We start from the raw sequence: 20,508 nt of genomic DNA on the forward strand, positions 1-20,508 counted from the left end.
AGCACTTACCGGGTGCAGAACACTGTACTGATCGTTTGGGAGGGTACAATATAACAGAGTTGGTAGACACATTCCCATTTGACCAACTAGATTGCAAGCTGAAAGCATGAATCACTTCAACCAACTCTATTCTACTTGACTTTCTCAAGCGCTCAGCTTATCGTGGTCAGGGAACGTGTCTGTTATTTTGTTACATTGTCCTCTCCCAAGTGTTTAGTACAGTGCTCTGCACACGGTAAGCGCTCAGTAAATATGATTGACTGACAGACTGCCTGGCACGCTCTGCATACACAGAGTAAGGGCTAGATAAAAAGCGATGATTGATCGATTGATTGACCAAGTAGAATAAGAGCGCAAGTGTGGAAATGTGGTAAGTTCCAATGTACTTGAGTTAATAATAACTAATAATAATAACGATGGTATTTGCTAAGCTCTTACCGTGTGCCAAACACTGTTCTAAGCGCTAGGATAGATATAAGGTTATCAGTTTGTCCCACAAGGGACGCACAGTCTTAATCCCCATTTGGAGTTAGACAGGATCTCATGGGAGTTTACAGAGTTCAGTCCATCGAATACAAGCAGTGTGGCTTATGAGATAGAGCCCGGGCCTGGGAGTTAGAAGAAGCTGGGTTCTAATCCCAGATCCGCCACGTGTCTGCTGTGTGGCCTTGGGCAAGTCACTTCACTTCTCTGGGTCTCAGTGACCTCATCTGTAAAATGGGGATGAAGAAAGAGTGTGAGCCCCATGTGGGACAGGGACTGTGTCCAACCTGATTAACTTGTATCTACCCCAGGGCTTAGATCCGTGATTGGCACATAGTAAGCACTTAATAAGTACCATAATTATCATTAGTATTGTTATAAACCCTCGTTCAAAAACTGACCGAGAATTTCATTCCTTATATCTTCCACATGCTTCCCTTGGCATGGGTTGCATTCATCCTTTCCAAATCCCTGAGTGCCGGGCCTGTTTTCTCCATTTTACAGCTTAGAAAACTGAGGTCCAGGAACTTAAGTGATTTGTCTAGGTCCATTGATTCATTCATTCAGTCGTATTAATTAAGTGCTTACTGTGTGCAGAGCACTATACTAGCTCTTGGGAAAGCACAGTACAACATAATACAAACAAAAATAAGGTTCAAGTTGCCAGGGCTTCATTAGGATAAGGTTCTGGGACCTTAATTAGGCAATCCATCAATCAACCAATCAATCAATGGTATCGGATTACTAAGTGCAGAGCACTGTACTAGGCTCTTGGGAGAGTTCAATTCACCAGAGTTGGTAGATACTATCCCTGCTCACAACAAGTAAAATGGAGATTAAGATTGGGAGCCCCATGTGGGCCAGGGACCGTGTCCAACCTAATTAGCTTGTTTCCTCCCCCAGTGTTTAATACAGTGCTTGGCACAGAGTAAGCGCTTAAAAAATACGATTTAAAAAAAGAGTCAGTCCCTTTCCTGCAGGTAACGGGATTCAAAACCAACCAAAAATGCGCCATTCTTGAAAACCCAGGTCAGGCAGTCAATGGTATTTATTGAGCGATTACTTTGCGCACTGTATCAAAAGCTCGGGAGAGGACACTAGAACAACAGAACAGACGCATTCCCCGCCCACGACGAGATTCCAGTCAGTTCGCCCACCCGCACTCCGACACACAAGCTCGACCACGCTCGACCACCCGCTCCCAAATCCCACACGCCCCACCACATGCCAGGTGAAGAGTCTTTCCCGCCTTCTTCCCCCTCTCCTCTTCCGTGATGCCAATGGGCAAGAAGTGGGCGAGGGGCGTCCAGGCCATTACGCACCTCGGGCTCCCTTTGGAAGATGACGACCCGGCCTCCCTTGTCTCCGGTCGCCAGCAGTTCTCCCGTGTGGTTGAACTCGACGGTGGAAATGATGTCCGCTGGATGTACACAGAGGGGACACAAAGGTGAGGCGGGTTTGTTAGAACGGGGAGGAGACGGGAGAGGGGCAGGCCAGGGCAATCCTTTCCCCTCCGACCACCCGCACCCCCACAGGTGACAATGTGTGTGTTTGTATGTTTGTCTGAGAGTGTGTGTGAGAGATAGTATGAGGGTGGAGGGTGGGGGGGTTGAGGAAAAGAAAGAGTGTAAGAGCGTGTGAGAGAAAGAGTGTGTGGGTGGGAGGGGGGGTGTGTGAGAGGGAGAGTGTTTGTCGACGGGGTGTGAGGGAAAGAAAGTGTGTGAGAGTTTATGAGAGAGAAATAATAATAATAATGGTAATTGTTCGGCGCTTATTCTGTGTGAAGCGCTGTTCTAAGCACTGAGGAGGATACAAGGTGACCAGGTTGTCCCAGGTGGGGCTCACGGTCTTAATCCCCATTTTCCAGATGAGGTAACTGAGGCCCAGAGAAGTGAAGTCACTTTCCCAAAGTCACACAGCTGACAAATGGCAGAGCCGGGATTCATTCATTCAGCAGCATTTATCGAGCGCTTGCTATGTGCAGAGCACTGGACTAAGTGCTTGGAATGGACAATTCGGCGACAGAGACCGTCCCTGCCCGATGACGGGCTCACAGTCTTAACGGGGGAGACGACAGAGCAAAAGAGAACAGAACAAGACAACATCATCAAGATAAATAGAATCAAGGAGATGTACACCTCCTTAACAAAATGAATAGGGTAATAAATAATATATACAAATGAGCACAGTGCTGAGGGGAGGGGAAGGGGGAGGAGCAGAGGGTGGAGGGGGAGCAGAGGGAAAAGGGGGGCTCAATGTGGGAAGGCCTCTTGGTGGAGGTGAGCTGTCAGGAGGGCTTCGAAGAGGGGAAGAGAGTCAGTTTGGCGGAGGTGAGGAGGGAGGGCGTTCCGGGACAGCGGGAGGACGTGGGCCGGGGGTCGACGGCGGGAGAGGTGTGAACGGGGGACGGTGAGGAGGTGAGCGGCAGAGGAGCGGAGCGTGCGGGCTGGGATGGAGAATGAGAGACGGGAGGTGAGGTAGGAGGGGGCAAGAGGATAAGAACCCATGACCTCTGTCTCCCAAGCCGGGGCTCTTTCTACTGAGCCGTGGTAAAGAGTGTGTTGGTGTGAGCGGGGGGTTGAGTGCGAGAGAGAGTGTGTGTGTGCGTGTATGTTTGAGGGTGTGTGTGAGAAAGAGTGTGGAGGGGGTGTGAGAGAGAAAGAGACCGTGTGTGAGAGTGTGTGTGTGTGTGTGAGCAGGGGTGTGTGTGAGAAAGTGTGTGAGAGAGAACGTGCGTGCGAGAGTGTGAGTGTGAGAGGGGTCTGTGTGTGTGAGAGGATGTGTGTTTATGTGAGAGAGACAGTGGGGGGGAGGGTGAAAGAGTATGTGTGAGAGTGTTTGAGAGTGTGTGCGTAAGATCGTGTGTGAGAGAGTGTGTGTGCTTAAGAAAGAACATGTGTTTGTATGCGTGTTTATACACACATGCACAATTGTTCCTACTCCCAAAAGCAAGGCAGAAGAAGTATTTTAAGGACAGTCTACAACAGAATCTCAGACCGCAAGATGGTCCCAGCTGAAAAGTGGGAGTCCGTGGCTTTTTTTTTTTTGTATGGTGTTTGTTAAGTGCTTATTCTGTGTCAGACACTGTTCTAAGCACTGGGGTAGATACAAGTTAATTCGGTTGGGCACAGTTCCTGCCCCACATGGGGCTCACAGTCTAAGTAGGAGGGAGAACAGGAGAACTGAAGCACAGAGAAGTTAAGTGGCCTACCTGAGGTCATTCATTTATTCAGTCATATTTATTGAGCACTTACTGTGTGCAGAGCACTGTACTAAGCGCTTGGAAAGTAAGTGCTTTATCGGCAACAGATAAAGACAATTCCTAGCCAACCAAGGGGTCACAGTCTAGAAGGGGCACACAGCAAGTGTTTAGCAGAGTTGGGATTAGAACCCAGGTCCTCTGACTCCCAGGCCTGTGTACTTTCCACTACGTCATATTGCTTTTCATCTGACTTCTAGACTGTAAAATCATTATGGGTGGGCAATGCTAATTCTGTTGAAATGGACTCTCCCAAGCATTTAATCAGTGTTCTGCACACAGTATGGGCTCAATAAATACAATAAATTGATTGATACGTGCCAGGCACTGGATTAAGCCCTGGGGTAGATAAACATTAATGAGGTTGGATCTAGTCCCTGTCCCACACATGGCTCGCAGTCTTAATCCCCCTTTTATAAAGGAGGAATCTGAGGTGCAGAGAAGAGTCTTGCCCAAGTTCACCACGGCAGTGATAGAGTGGGGATTAGAACCCAGGTCCTTCTAACTCCCGAGTCTGTGTGCTTTCCACTAGGCCATGCTGCTTCTTTAATAACAACAATAATAATTATGGTATTTGTTAAGCACTATGTGCCAGGTACTAAGCGCTGGGGTAGATAAAAAAAATCGGTTTGGACACAGTCTCTGTCCCGCCTAGGGCTCACAGTCTTATTCCCTATTTTACAGATGAGGTAACTGAGGCATAGAGAAGTGAAGTGACTTGCCTAAGGTCATACAGCAGACATACCCTTTCCCCTCCACTTACTGGGACGCCCCAGAGATGTCAATCTGTGTGTGTATACTTGGATTCTTGTGTCTGGGTGTGTGCGTATGTGTGCTTGGGATATTTCTAATAATAATAATGATGATATTTATTAAGTGCTTACTATGTGCCAAGCACTGTTCTAAGCAAAGCACTGTTCTAAGCACTGGGATAGATAGAAGGTAATCAGGTTGTTCCATGTGGGGCTCACCGTCTTAATCCCCATTTTACAGATGAGGTAACTGAGGCCCAGAGAAGTTAAATGACTTGCCCCAAGTCACACAGCTGAGCCGGGATTAGAACCCATCACCTCTCACTCCCAAGCCCGGGCTCTTTCCACCAAGCCACGCTGCTTCACTACATTATTCACCTGCATGCTTAGTATTAATACAACCTATTTTCATTCATTATAAAATAAAATTCTTTAAGTGCAAGTTATATTTTAAAATGCTATGAATTTCTAATTTTGAGCTTATTCACTTAGCCTATGCAATTCGGCAGAGGAAGTATTTTAAGGGCAGACGACAACAAAGCCTCAGTTAAAGAAACAAAACCCTTCTTCCTCCCTCTCCCTCCCACCCACCGATCATGAGAAGCCAAACACGAACTGAGCACGGAGCCTCGGGAACTCAAAAAAGCAAACTCGAGTCACGTCCATTCCCAAGCAAAGCGACATCAAAAGATAAAAGCCTTTTAAGTTCCTTTCCGATCGACTCCTGATATTTAAAAACGAGGGAGTGACCAGCGACTGTAACTTCCCCAGGGTGAGGGGAAGAGACTCAATTTCCTTGGTGAAATGGCTCCAACCACGTGGGGATTTAAAGATTTGCACGAATGTTTGAAATACACAGAAGGAAAAGAGTCAGGAACCTGACACTGGGGAACACAGTGCTCTGCACACACTAAGTGCTCAATAAAGACGACTGAACGAATGGTCCGAGCCGCGACTGAACCATGTTGCTAATGACAGTGACGGGAGGTATTTCAATTCTAATATTTCAATTCTACGCCGTTATTTTTACCTAACAGTAATTCATTTAATTGTGTTTTTTGAGTTCTTACTGTGTGCAGAGTACTGTGCTAAGCGCTTGGACAAAGCCTACCCAACAACAGGCTCACAGTCTAGAAGTTAATGAAAATGGGAACTGTAAAAGATTACCTCTTTCAATAACAATGCCACTTAGAGCTTACTTTGCTGTGCTAAGCACTGGGGTAGATACAGTACTCAGTTCTTGCACCACATGGGGCTCACAGTCTAAAAGGAAGGTTATGGCATTTGTTAAGTGCTTACTATATTTGTTGGTATTTGTTAAGCACTTATTATGTGCAGAGCTCTGTTCTAAGCGCTGGGGTAGATACAGGGTAATCAGGTTGTCCTACGTGAGGCTCAGGGTTAATCCCCATTTTACAGATGAGGTAACTGAGGCACAAAGAAGTGAAGTGCCAGGCACTGTTCTAAGTGCAGGGGTAGATGCAATTTAATTAGGTTGGACACAGTCCATGTCCCACAGGGGGCTCACAGCCTTAATCCCCATTTTACAGATGTAGAAACTGAGGCAAAGAGAATTGAAATGACTTGTCCAAGGTCACACAGCAGACAAGCGGTGGAGTCGAAATGAGAACGCAAGGCCTTTGTCTTGGGTTCCACTAGGCCACTTGGTTTCCTCATTTTACAGGTGAGGAATCTGGGGCTCAGGGGGTTCAGAGGACTTGCCCATGGTCACACAGCAGCTGTGGGGAGGAGGCAGGACTAGAACCCAGGGCTCTCAAATCCCAGTCTTATGCTTATGTTTCCTAAGAAGAGAGTTTGTCTAAAATCTCAAGGTAGCCACCCATAGCACTTATGAATTCCACCATCCTCAGCATTTAAAAATACATGTATAGTCAACTCTTCATCAAGCTCTCCCATCCTGATATATTTGTGCTACAATCCACTAAAACCTTGTAATGAAGCAGTATGTCCTAGTGGATAGAGCATGGGCCTGGGAGTCAGAAGGTCATGGAGTCTAATCCCAGCTCGGCCACTTGTCTCTTGTGTGACCCTGGGCAAGTCATTTCACTTCGTGGTTCAGTGGAAAGAGCACGGGCTTGGGAGTCAGATGTCATGGGTTCGAATCCTGACTCTGCCACTTTGCTGTGTGTCTGTGGGCAAGTCACTTCACTTCTCTGGGCCTCAGTTACCTCATCTGTAAAATGGGGATGAAGACTGTGAGCCTCAAGTGGGACAACTTGATTACCCTGTATCTACCCCAGCACCTAGAACAGTGCTCTGCACATAGTAAGCACTTAAATACCAACATTATTATTATTATAATTCCTTATGCCTCAGTTACCTCATCTGTTATATGGTGATTGACACTGTGAACCCTATGTGGGATAGGGACTGTATCCCTGATTTGTTTGTATTCACTTCAGCACTTAGTACAGTACTTGGCACATAGTAAGCACTTAAATACCATCATTATTAATATTATTATTATTACGCCAGCACTTAAAACAATGATTGGTACTTAGTAAGAGTTTAATACCACAATTAGTATTGCAGTACTTTACTATAATACTACATCATCCATTCATTTATTCAATCATCTTTATTGAGCGTTCACTGGTTGCAAAGCACTGTACTAAGCGCTTGGGAGAGTAAAATAGAACAAAAAACTGACATTCCCTGCCCACGAAGAGCTTACAGTCTATTATTAATATTATTATTATTTTTATGGTGTGTGTTAAGCGCTTAGTATGTGCCAAGTACTGTTCTATGCACTGGGGTAGATACAGGGTAATCAGATTGTCCCATGTGGGCCTCACAGTTTTAAACCCCATTTTGTAGATGAGGTAACAGGCACCGAGAAGTTAAGTGGCTTGCCCAAGGTCACACAGGAGACAAGTGGTGGAGCCTGGATTAGAACCCATATCCTCTGAATTCCAAGCTGTTTCCACTAAGCCACACCGCTTCTCATAGGGCAGAGGCTGAGGGTATTACTTCATTCATCCAATCATATTTATTGAGCGCTTACTGTGTGCAGAGCACTGTACTAAGCACTAGTGAACTGTTCCCAACCCCTTAGAACAATGTTTTGCCCCACGAAGGGCTCAATAGAGCAGCACTGTGGCCTAATGGATAGTGCCCAGGCCTACGAGACAGGAGGACCTGGGTTCTAATCTCAGCTCTGCCGCTTGACTAATGTGTGACCTTGTGCAATTCACTTAGCTTCTCTGCGCCTCATTCATTCATTCAATCATATTTATTGAGCACTTACTGTGTGCAGAGCACTGTATTAAGCGCTTGGGAAACCACAATACAGCAATGAAGAGAGATAATCCCTGCCCACAACGAGCTCACAGTCTAGAAGGGGGGGAGACAAGATGGAAATACCAATAGACATCAATATGAATAAATAAAATTATAAATAAATACATGAGTCCTTTGGGGCGGGGAGATGGGGGAAGGGCAAAGGGAGCAGGTCAGGGTGACACAGAAGGGAGTGGGAGATGAGGAAAAGTGGGGCTTCTTCTGGGAAGGCCTCTTGGAGGAGTTGGGCCTTACCTCCTCTTTAAAAATGGGAAATAAGACTGTGAGGCCCACGTGGGACACAGACTGTGTCCAAACTGATAAGCTTGCTTATCTACCCCAGCGCTTAGTACAGCGATGGGCACGCAGTAAAGTGTTTAACAAATACCATTAAAAAAAACCCAAAAAACTATTAATCGGCACAGCAGTGGTGACCTTAACCGGAAGCTGCAGGACTCTCAACTCTGATGTAGTCTACTCTCCCGAGCGCTCAGTTCAGCGCTGTGAGTTTGTAAACGAGAAGCAGCATGGTTTAGTGGGTGGAGCACAGGCTTGGCAGTCAAAGGTCATGGGTTCTAATCCCTGCTCCGCCACTTGTCAGCTGTGTGACCTTGGTTAAGCCACTTCTCTTCTCTGTGCCTCAGTTACCTCATCTGTAAAATGGGGATTATGACTGTGAGCCCCACCTGGGACAACCTGATTACTTTGCATCTATCCCAGTGCTTAGAACAGTGCTTGGCACATAGTAAGCGCTTAGCAAATACCAGCATTATTATCATTATTATTAACTGCTCAATAAAAACCAATGATCGATCGGTGGAAATGGGGAATCTCCGCCAGAAGACGTGAGATTACTGAGCACTTAGTACAGTGCTCTGCACACAGTAAGCACTCAATAAATAAAATTGAATGAACAAACTCCGGTGTGTCATACTCTCCGCTGAGTGTTTAGTACAGTGCTCCACCCACATCAGCCATTCAATAAATGCCACAGATCGATGGACTGATTGATCGAAAAGACTACCAATCCGGAAACATGTATTATCTGTAACAAAATTCTTTGGCAGGGGCGCTCACCGAGCTAGAAACCCCAAACACCAACTCTGTGGGACTGACTGCTTAGGGTAAAATATCTGTGGTAAAATATTTTATGAACACAAAAATCAACTCATTTTTCTCGTTCGTGACCCCTTTTCCACATCCTTGAATTCAGATACCCTTCCTAACAGGAAAGGATCCAGCTTGTCTTCTCTTCTGATGTGATTAAATTAGTTCACAAGAAGAAATGACTGCTTCAGCTAGAACTGACTGGAGACCAGTTAAGAAAATTACCCACATGGCCTCTGGGAAAGGGCAGGGGGGAGGCGTTTCATAGCTCTGTCCTCTAAAAATAACCATTTTCACTGATTTGCTAAATTAAAGACCCAAAAGACTTGCCAACCATAGCCCTAAGCAACGAAACTGGCTGGCGGAGCATCCCTCCGTAACATTCGTGGCCTAGTGGTTGGAGTCCGGGCCTGAGAGTCACAAGACCTGGGTTCTAATTCCGGCTCCGCCACTTGTCTGCTGTGTGACCTTGGACAAGTCACCTCACTTCTCTGGGCCTCAGTTATCTCAGCTGTCAAATGGGGATGAAGACTGTGAACACATACGGCACATAGTAAGCACCTAACAAATACCATTTTCACCAGCATCATCATCGTCAAATCAGAGGTGGGCAGAAGAAGTGTGGCCTAGTGCGAAAGAAGCACAAGCCTTTAGTCAGAGGACCAGGGTCCTAATCCTGGGTCCGCTACCAGCCTAGCATGTGACCTGAGGCAATTCACCTAACAGCTCTGTGCCTCAGTTTCCTCATCTGTAAAAGCAACATGGCTTAATGGCAAGAGCCCGGGCTTGGGAGTCAGAGGTTGTGGGTTCTAATTCCTCCTCCACCACTTGTCAGCTGTGTGACTTTGGGCAAGTCACTTAATGTCTCTGGGCCTCAGTTACCTCTTCTGGAAAATGGGGATTAAGACTGTGAGTCCCACCTGGAACAACGTGATTACCTTGTATTCCCCTAGCGCTTAGAACAGTGTTTGGCATCTAGTAAGCAATTAACAAATATAATCATCATCATCATAGTGGATAGAGCATAGACCTTGGGAGGCAGAAGGTCATGGGTTCTAATTCCAGCTCCACCACTTGTCTGTTGTGTGACTTTGGGCAAATCACTTCACTTTTCTGTTCCTCGGTTACCTTATCCCTAAGTCGGGAATTGAGACTGTGACCCCCCACGGGGTACAGGGATTGTGTCCAACCCCACTTTCTATGTATCCACCCCAGAGTTTAGTGCCTCAGTTACCTCATCTGTAAAATGAGGATTAACTGTGAGCCTCACGTGGGACAACCTGATTAACCTGTATCTACCCCAGTGCTTAGAACAGTGCTCTGCACATAGTAAGCGCTTAACCAACATTATTATTATTATTATGGTTAACAAATACCATTATTATTATTGTTATAAGGGGGATGAAATGCCTGTTGTCCCTCCTACTTACACTGTGAACCCCATGTGGGATGGGGACTGCGTCTGACCTGATCACCCTGAATGCCCCCCAGCACTTAGTACAGTGCTGGGCACATAGTAAGCACTTAACAAATACCACAATTATTACTATTATCATCATTTTTATTCAGGGTGGCTCAAGAGCAATCATCACGGGATGTCATAGCCCATCATGACTATTGCATCCGCCTACTTGCCGACCTCTCTGTCTCCAGACTCTCCCTCTCCAGTCCATACTTCACTCTTGTATCACGTTTTAAGAAAGCCGTTACGTGCACGACTTCCAACTTCCCGAACTCCTCAAATGAATGCCCATCCATCTTTGCATCAGGTAAAACCTCCAGACCATCGACTGACTTATTGATTGATAATGCTGATGGAGTCTTCCATCAGGAATGACAGAGGAGCTTCGGTTTTAAGCCTCCAGGATCTCGTAGCCGGGAAGAGAAGTTGATTCTAGTTTAGTGACGTTCACAGTGACTCGTACCCTCTTCTCTTTGCCTGTTGTTTTTCCAGTGGGCCATGGGGCGCAGCCAGCCTGGAAGCTCAGCATCTTTCCCGGAAGTATCTCTTGAGGCGATCTCCCGCCTCCTCTCCAAAGCCAACCCCTCCACCTGTGCATCCGAACCCATTCCTTTGCACCTTATGGAAACCCTCGTCCCCTCTCTTTTTCCCTCCCTAACGGCCATTCTCAAGTGTTCACTCTTCTTCTACTGCTTTCAAACCCGCTTGTGAGTCCCCTAACCTAATAATAAACCCTCCCTTGACCCCGCAGCTCCCTCCAGCTATCGCCCCATCTCCCCCCTACCCGAGTATTGACTTCCTCTCCTCCAATTCGTTTTTTGACCCTCTCCAATCTGGCTTCCACCCCCTTCACTCCACAGAAACCACCCTCTCAGAGGTCACCGATGATCTCCTTCTTTCCAGATCCAGTGGCCTCTATTCCATTTGAATCCTCCTCGACCCCTCAGCAGCCATCCACACTGTCAACCACCTCCAGCCCCTGAAACATTATCCACCCTTGGGTTCACTGACACTGTCTTCTCCTGGTCCTCCTCTTAGCTCTCTGGCCACTCAGTCTCTTTCGTGGGCTCCTCCTCTGTCTCCGTCCCCCTAACTGTGGCGGTCCTACAGGCTCAGTTTGGGGACCCTTTCTCCACTCTCTTGGAGACCTCGTTTGCTCCCACGGCTTCAACTACCACGTCTCTGCAGTTAATTCCCAAATCTACATCTCCAACCCTGATCACCCTCCTTCTGTACAGTCTCACATTTCCTGCCTTTGAGACATCTCTACTTGGATGTCCTGCCAACACCTCAAACTTAACATATCCCCAGTAGAACTCCTCATATTTCCCTCCAAACCCTACCCTTCCCCTGGCTTTCCTGTAATAATAATAATAATAATGATTGTAGTCATATTTGCTAAGTGCTTACTATGTGTCGAGCACTGTACTAAGCACAGGGGTAGATATTCATTCAATAGTATTTATAATCAGGTCCCACTTGAGGCTCACCGTGTAAGTGGGAGGGAGTACAGGTATTGAATCCGCTTTTGCAGATGAGGGAACTGAGGCAACAAAGAAGTTAAGTAACTTACCCAAGGTTACATAGCATACAAGTGGCAGACTATCCCCCGTCTCACAAGTCCAAAAAGTTAGCCTCATCCTGGACTTCTGTCTCTCATTCAACACACAAATTCAATCTGTCACCAAATCCTGTCGACCCCACCTTCATCAACTTGGGTGAAATCTGCCCTTTCTCGGCATGATGTCTGCATCAGCCTCCTCATTGACCTCTCTACCTCCTGTCTCCCCCACTCCAGTCCACACTTTGCTCTGCTGCCGGGATCATTTTTCTACCAAACCGATGAATCCGTGTTTCCCCACTCCTCAAGAACCTACAGCATTTGCCCATCCACTTTCACATCAAACAGAAACCCCTAACCGTCGGCTTTCAAGCACTCAATCACTTGCCTTCTCCTATCTCACCTCCCTCAATTCCTTCAACAACCCAGCCCTCACACTTGCACCTCTAATGTCAACCTGCTCACTGTACCTCGATTTCACCTATCTCACCGCCAACCTTTAGCCCCACATCCTGCCTCTAGCCTGGAACGGACACCCTCCATCTACATAACCAACAGATGATCACTCGCCCCACTTTCAAGGCCGTATTTAAAGCACATCTCCTCCCAGAGGCCTTCTCCGACTAGACTCTCATTTCCTCTTCTCCCACTCCCTTCTGCTTCGTCCTTCCACATGGATTTGCACCCTTTATTCATCCCACCCTCAGTCCCACAGCACTTACGTCCATAACTATAATTTTTTAATATATTCATGTCCGTCCCTTTTCTAGAATGTAAGCTGATTGTGGGCAGAGAACGTGTCAGCCAGTTCTGTACTGCTGTACTTTCCCAAACGCTTAGTGCAGTGATCTGCACACAGTAAGAGCTCAATAAGTAGGATTGATTGATTGAAAAGCAGGCAGAGGCATAGGTGTGTTCTTTGACCTTATTAGCCAACTTCTGGGAGAAGTGTCGCTAGACCGAGGTATCCCGATTCCCGGACTGACTCGGTGATCCCTTGATATAATAATAATTATAATAATAGTATTTGTTAAGTGCTTACTATGCAACAGGCACTGTACTAAATGCTGGGTTGGATCCAAGAAAATCGAGTTGGACATAGAACCTGTATATATCCTCATCACCCTATTTATTTTGTTTAATGAGATGTACATCACCCTGATTCTATTTATTTGCCATAGTTTTTATGAGATGCTCTTCCCCTTGACTCTATTTATTGCCATTGTTCTTGTCTGTCTGTCTCCCCCGATTAGACGGTGAGCCCGTCAAACGGCAGGGACTGTCTCTATCTGTTGCTGACTTGTTCATTCCAAGCGCTTAGTACAGTGCTCTGCACATAGTAAGCGCTCAATAAATACTACTGAATGAATGAATGAATGAACCTGTCCCACATGAGGCTGACAGTCTCAAACCCCACTTTACAGATGAGGTAACCGAGGGCCAGAGAAGTGAAGTGACTTGCCCAAGGTCACACAGCAGAAAAGTGGTGGAGCTGGGATTAGAACCCAAAACCTTCTGACTCCCAGGCCCGGGCTCCATCCACTACACCACGCTGCTTCTGAATATCATCATAGCACTTTGGAACTTCAGAGCTGACATTATAGGCTTTTTCATTTTCAGCTAGCGTGACAAAGTTTACCTAGGTTTAACAACTAAGCGCTGAATAAATGCCATAATTAAGCACTTCCTATCCCCTCTTGTTGAAGGATGTTGACTGATCTGATGAGTGATTAAAGGCCATTTTGATTTTGCACTAGGGAATGGTACTTTTCAGCATAAATAATGGCAGATCTGGATTAGGTTTTCTCTCAGGAGATCAAAACTGGGGCCGCTTGATTGTATACATCAAACTACGGCTAAACCCACCTACTATGTTCAATATTACCCAAGGCAGATGTGGGAATAATACTTCCCTTCAGGATACAGTTGGGAGTTTTGCTGAATAAGATGTGAAAGATAATACTCTGAAAATGGAGTACTCTACTGACATTTGTACACACAAAATTAACCTTTCAATAACGGACTCTATTTATATAATGATGCAGTTAGATTTAATCCAAGAAATGTAAGTACTTTGTGGACAGAGAACATGCCCACCACCTCAGTTATACTGTAATAATAATGGCACTTATTAAGCGCTTACTATGTGCCGAGCACTGTTCTAAGTGCTGGGGGATACAAGGTAATCAGGTTGTCCCACATGGAGCTCCCAGCCTCAATCCCCATTTTACAGATGAGGGAACTGAGGCACAGAGAATTTAAGTGACTTGCCCAAAGTCACACAGCTGACAAGAGGCAGAGCCAGAATTAGAACCCATGACCTCTGGCTCCCCAAGCACTTAGTAAGTCGCTCTGCACACAGTACACTCTCAATAAATACCATTGATTGATTTATTGAGAGACAAGGAGGCATCTTTATTGTGGTATTGTACTCTCCTAAGTGCTTAGTACAGTGCTCTGCACACAGTAAGTGCTCAATAAATACGAGTGAATGAAAAAGAGAAAGTGACTCTAGGTGCTACAGATGTCAAACATGACAAAGCAATGAGGGACGGTTTTCTGTGTGTACGACATGGCTGGGATCGTGGGTGTCACACTGCATGGGGTACAGGATAGAGCCCGGGCCTGGGAGTCAGAAGGTTGTGGGTTCTAATCCTAGCTCCACCACCTGCCTGCTGTGGGACCCTGGACAAGTCATTTCACTTCTCTGGACCTCAGTTTCCTCATCTGTAAAATGGGGAATGAGACTGTGAGCCCCATGTGGGACAGGGACTGTGTCCAACCCGATTTGCTCGTATTCACCCCAGCTCTTAGTACAGTGGCAGAAACACAGTAAACACTTAAATACCACAATTATTATTATTACTATTATCGGACTTTTCCTATTATCGGACTAGAGAAGCAGCACGGCTCAGTGGAAAGAACACGGGCTTTGGAGTCAGAGGTCATGGGTTCGAATCCCATTCTGCCACTTGTCAGCTGGGTGACTGTGGGCAAGTCACTTCACTTCTCTGTGCCTCAGTTATCTCATCTGTAAAATGGGGATGAAGACTGTGAGCCTCACGTGGGACAACCTGATTACCCTGTATACCCCAGCGCTTAGAACAGTGCTCTGCACGAGTAAGTGCTTAAAAAAATAACATTATTATTATTATTATTCAGCCACACACCGATCAATCGATTGTATTTATTGAGCACTTACTGTGTGCAGAGCATGTGTTCACCGCTGACTTTCACCACGAGGAGTGTTTCCTTCAACTATGCCAGACAATAGAGAATATATATTCTCGCTTCAGTACTGTTTTTTAATAAATTTATGGGTTCAAGTTAATCTTAGGGAACACATCAATACCCTTGATGCTATTTCCATTCAGAAGCTGATTTGGTTTCGAGCTCTTTATAAACGCTTAATTGCTCAACCCATTATGACCGCTAACCTGGGGAGACCATAAAATTTCCCTCTCAGTTCCGAGAAACTAGCAGAGTGCCAAAAGGAAAAATCATCCACTCTAGCAACAAACGTATTTAAGGGTCGGAGATTGCTGTTTGTGCTGAGGATGTGGGGGTTGAGTCACCAATTAATTTCACAAAGTAGGGTCTCGTGGCTTGACCCGCTGTGGAGTATAAAGTAGACAGAAAACCATTCCCATTATGGGCAGGGAACATATCTACCAACTCTGTTCTACTGTACTCTCCCAAGTGCCCAATACAGTGCTCTGCGCACAGTAAGCACTCAAGAAATATGATTGGTGGATTAATTGAATGCTGAGAAAGTTGTTTTCCTCCTAGACAACAGCGCATAGAACACAGGCCTGGGAGTCAGAAAGGACCTGAGTTCTCATCCCGGCTCCGCCATGTGTCAGCTGTGTGACTTTGGACAAAATCGCTTCACTTCTCTGGACCTCAGTGACCTCATCTGTAAAATGGGGCTTAAGACTGTGAGCCCCATGAGGGACAGAGACTGTGCCCAACCTGATTTCCTTGCATCCACCCCAGCTCTTAGTTCAGTGGCCGATAAGCGCTTACAAAATTCCACAATTATTTAAGATTATTATTACGAAGAAATTTTTTTATGTATATCATTCCTCAGATGGGGCTGGAAGTCCAGCCCACTGAGCCTTTTCTCATCCTGACATTCCTGACAATACTCCAGTCAGTTCTATCCCTCCTTTCTAGCCTCACTCCTCTAGCATGGCTCTGTGGAAAGAGCCCGGGCTTGGGAGTCAGAGGTCATGGGTTCGACTCCCGGCTCTGCCACTTGTCAGCTGTGTGACTGTGGGCAAGTCACTTCACTTCTCTGTGCCTCAGTTACCTCATCTAGAAAATGGGGATTAAGACTGTGAGTCTCACATGGGACGACCTGATTACCCTGTATACCCCAGCGCTTAGAAGTGCTCTGCACATAGTAAGCGCTTAACAAATGCCAACATTATCATTTTTATTAGTACTCCAATATAGCCTTCCCGTGTCGCTCCTCTAATCCCAACCTACTCAGCGTACTTCAAAACCATCTCTCTAGATGTTGTCCCTTCCCTCCTGCCCTCCCTCCTGCCAAGAACTCTCTTACTCTTCCTAAAAATGATAAAAACAGTGGCATTTGTTTAGCACTTCCTATGTGCCAGGCACTAAGTCCCGGAGTGGATCCAAGCAAACAGGGTCTGACCCAGTCCCTGACCCACATGGGGCTCACAGATGAAATAACTAAGACACAGAGAAGTGAAGTATGTAATAATGTTGGTATTTAAGCGCTTACTATGTGCCGAGCACTGTTCTAAGCACTGGGGGAGATACAGGGTCATCAGGTTGTCCCACGTGAGGCTCACAGTTAATCCCCATTTTACAGATGAGGTAACTGAGGCACAGAGAAGTGAAGTGACTCGCCCACAGTCACACAGCTGACAAGTGGCAGAGCCGGGAGTCGAACTCATGACCTCTGACTCCGAAGCCCAGGCTCTATCCACTGAGCCACGCTGCTTTCCAACTGTTATACTGTACTCTCCCAAGTGCTTAGGACAGTGCTCTGAGCAAGTAAGTGCTCAATAAATATCACTGATCGACTGATTCTGATTTAATGTTTCTTCATTCCTAATGTGCCCGTCTCCAGTCCTTTTCCCCATTTATATGCTTAGGTTGTGAGTCCGTAAGGGACAGGGATCCTGTGTAATTCCCACCTGTTTATTCTCTCCCAGCACTTAGCACAGTGATCTGCACACACTAAACACTTAATACTTAGCACTTAGGACTTGAGAAGCAACGTGGCCTAGAGGATAGAGCACGGGTCTTGAAGTCAGAAGGACCTGCGTTCCAATCCCGGCTCTGCCACTTGTCTGCTGTGTGACCTCGTGCAAGTCGCTTCACTTCTCTGGGCCTCAGTGACCTCATCTGTAAAATGGGGATTAAGACTTTGAGCTCCTTGTAGGACAGGGACTGTTTCCAACCCGATTTGGTTGTATCTGCCCCAAAGCACAGAGCCTGACACATAGTAGGCATTTAACAAGTACCAGAGTTATTAAGAAGAAATCCTACTATTTCTACCACTAACCAATGCACAGGACACCTGACTGTTGACCATAAGACCACATTTCAGAACCCAGTTCCCCACGGCACAGTTTCAACCCATCCTCTAGACTGTAAACCCATTGTGGGCAAGGAATGCGTCATCCAACTCTATTGCATTGGACTCTACCAAACGATTATCACAGTACTCTGCGCATAAGAAGCACTCATTAAATACCACTGATGATGATACTACACCACCCTTCCTAGTCTGGCATTCATTTTTTGCTGGAAAAAAAAATCTTTAACCAGAAACAATGATTAAACAAGTCCGTTTTCTTTCATTGTCTCTTTGCCAAAAGCGAATTTTATGGCCAAATATAGCCTGAAACCATCAATTGCATTAACAGACTACTGCAATTTTGCAAAGGAGTAATTAATAGGCCCCAAAGGAAAGCCTTTTAATTCCAAATGTATTAACGAGAATCCAAAGATTACCCCGTACTTTAAGGACACAATTCCCCGGTGATCATCTCAACTTGGCACTCAATTCGTTCTGCTTCCCTGAATACAACAGTTTGGACTTTTACAAAACGCAAGGAAGACCAAAAGAAAAAGAGAAAAGAAAAAGGCCGGAACCTTTCAAATGAGTCTATTATTGATTATTTTACGTCTGAAGGACAAATCCTTCCATTACCCAAGTCTGCCTGATATCACTGTGAAATTGAATATCGAAAACTTTGCTCATAGGTCTAAAACTGCATCATTCATTTTCACCTTAAAAAAAAGTAGATCGGGAAATGTTAACATTTTCCTTCTCCCCACCTTCAAAACTTTCTTCCACTCCCTTCCGTGTCACCCTTGCCCTTGAATCTGCAGTCTTTATTCCCCCCACCTCAGCCCTACAGTACTTATGGACATACACGTAATTTATTCATTTACGTTAATGTCTGTATCCCTCTCTAGACCATTCATTCATTCCATCGTATTTATTGAGAGCTTACTGTTTGCAGAGCACTGTACTAAGTGCTTGGGAAAGAATAATACCGTAATAAAGAGAGACGATCCCTGCCCACAACGAGCTCACAGTCTGGGTCGGGGGGAGAAAGACATCAGTACAAGTAAACAGACATCGATATCAATGAATAAAGTTACAGATATATACATAAGTGCTGTAGGGTGGGGAGAGGGAGGAACAGCAAAGGGAGTGAGTCGTGGTGACATGGAGGGGAGGGGGAGCTGAGGAAAAGCGGGGTTTAGTAGGGGAAGGCCTTTTGGAGGAGATGGGCCTTCAGTAAGGCTTTGAAGGGAGGGAGAGTCATTGTCAGTTGGATTTGAGGAGGGAGGCAGTCCCAGAACAGAGCTAGAACGTGGGCTAGGGATCGGAGGTGAGATAGGCGAGATGGAGGCAGAGTGAGAAGGTTAGCGGCACCAGAGGAGTGAAATGTACGGACTGGGTTGTAGAAGGAGAGAAGGGAGGTGAGGTAGGAGGGGGCAAGGTGATGGACAGCTTTAAAGCCAATGGTGAGAGGTTTGTCGGATAGAGAGGTAGAGGGTCAAATACTGGAGATTTTTGAGGAGGCAGGTGACATGTCCTGAACATTTTGGTAGGAAGATAATCCGGTATGGACTGGAATGGGGAGAGGCTGGAAGTTGGGCAGTCAGAAAGGAGGATGATGTAGTAATCTGGGCGGGATAGAAAGAATGATTGTACTAACGTGGTGGCGGTTTGGATGGAGAGGAAAAGGCGGATATTAGTGATGTTGTGAAGGTGAGACTGGCAGGTTTTGGTGACGGACCGGATGTGTGGGTTGAATGAGAGAGAGGAGTCAAGGTTGAGGCCAAGTTTATGGGCTTGTGAGACAGGAAGGATGGTCGTGCTGTCTACAGTGACAGGGAAGTTCAGGAGAGGACAGGGTTTGGTAGGAAAGATAAGGAGCTCTGTTTTGGCCATGTTGAATTTGAGATGGCAGGAGGACATCCAGGTGGAGATGTCCTGAAGGCAGGAGGAGATGCCAGCCTGGAGGGAAGGAGAGACATCAGGGGAGGAGATGTAAATTTGGGTATCAGCCACGTAGAGATGGTAATAACAATAATAGTAATTAAAAATTATGGTATTTGTTAAGTGCTTACTATGTACCGAACACTGTTCTAAGCACCTGGGTAGATATAATAATAATAATAATAATAATAATGTTGGTATTTGTTAAGCTCTTACTACGTGCAGAGCAGTGTTCTAAGCGCTGGGGTAGATACAGGGGAATGAGGTTGTCCCACGTGAGGCTCACAGTCTTCATCCCCCTTTTACAGATGAGGGAACTGAGGCACAGAGAAGTGAAATGACTTGCCCACAGTCACACAGCTGACAAGTGGCAAAGCCGGGATTCGAACCCATGACCTCTGACTCCCAAGTCGGGGCTCTTTCCACTGAGCCACGCTGCCTCTCTTGATTACAAAATAATCAGGTTGTCCACATGAGGCTCACAGTCATAATCCTCATTTTACAGATGAGGGAACTCAAGCACAGAGAATTTAAAAGCTTTGCCCAAGGTCACACAGCAGACAAGTGGAGGAGCCAGAATTAGAATCCACATCCTCTGACCCCCAAGCCTGGGCTTCTTCCACCACTGAAGCCCTGGGAGTGAATGAGTTCTCCAAGGGAGTGAGTGTAGAGTATGATGTCTTTGTGGATAGAGAACATGTCTACTAACTCTGTTACTCTACTGTACTCTCCCAAGCACTTAATAATAATAATTTTGGTATTTGTTAAACTCTTACTATGTTCCAAGCACTGTTCTCAGTACTGGATAATAATAACATTGGTGTTTGTTAAGCGCTTAATACATGCAGAGCACTGTTCTAAGCGCTGGGGTAGACACAGGGTAATCAGGTTTGTCCCACATGAGGCTCACAGTCTTAATCCCCATTTTCCAGATGAGGTAACTGAGGCACAGAGAAGTGAAGTGACTTGCCCACAGAGAAGTTGTGACAAGTGGCAGAGCTGAGATTCGAACCCATGACCTCTGACTCCCAAGTCTGGGCTCTTTCCACTGAGCCACATAGATACAAGGTAAACAGGTTGTCCCAC

The 20,508-nt window shown here is 46.1% G+C and overlaps 1 protein-coding gene across 2 annotated transcripts in view; it reads right to left on the bottom strand.

Annotated features, from left to right (window-relative positions):
- The window catches only part of PPP2R2C (protein phosphatase 2 regulatory subunit Bgamma), a 322,790-nt gene that overhangs the window by 132,864 nt on the left and 169,418 nt on the right, over window positions 1–20,508 (bottom strand). For both annotated transcript variants that reach the window (XM_029064199.2, XM_029064200.2), the window contains one exon: window positions 1,806–1,903. In XM_029064199.2, coding sequence (XP_028920032.1) covers window positions 1,806–1,903 — 98 coding nt within the window. The remainder of the gene's footprint in view (window positions 1–1,805; window positions 1,904–20,508) is intronic.

This window comes from Ornithorhynchus anatinus, chromosome 4, assembly GCF_004115215.2.
Source record: "Ornithorhynchus anatinus isolate Pmale09 chromosome 4, mOrnAna1.pri.v4, whole genome shotgun sequence".
Taxonomy (NCBI): Eukaryota; Metazoa; Chordata; class Mammalia; order Monotremata; family Ornithorhynchidae; genus Ornithorhynchus; species Ornithorhynchus anatinus.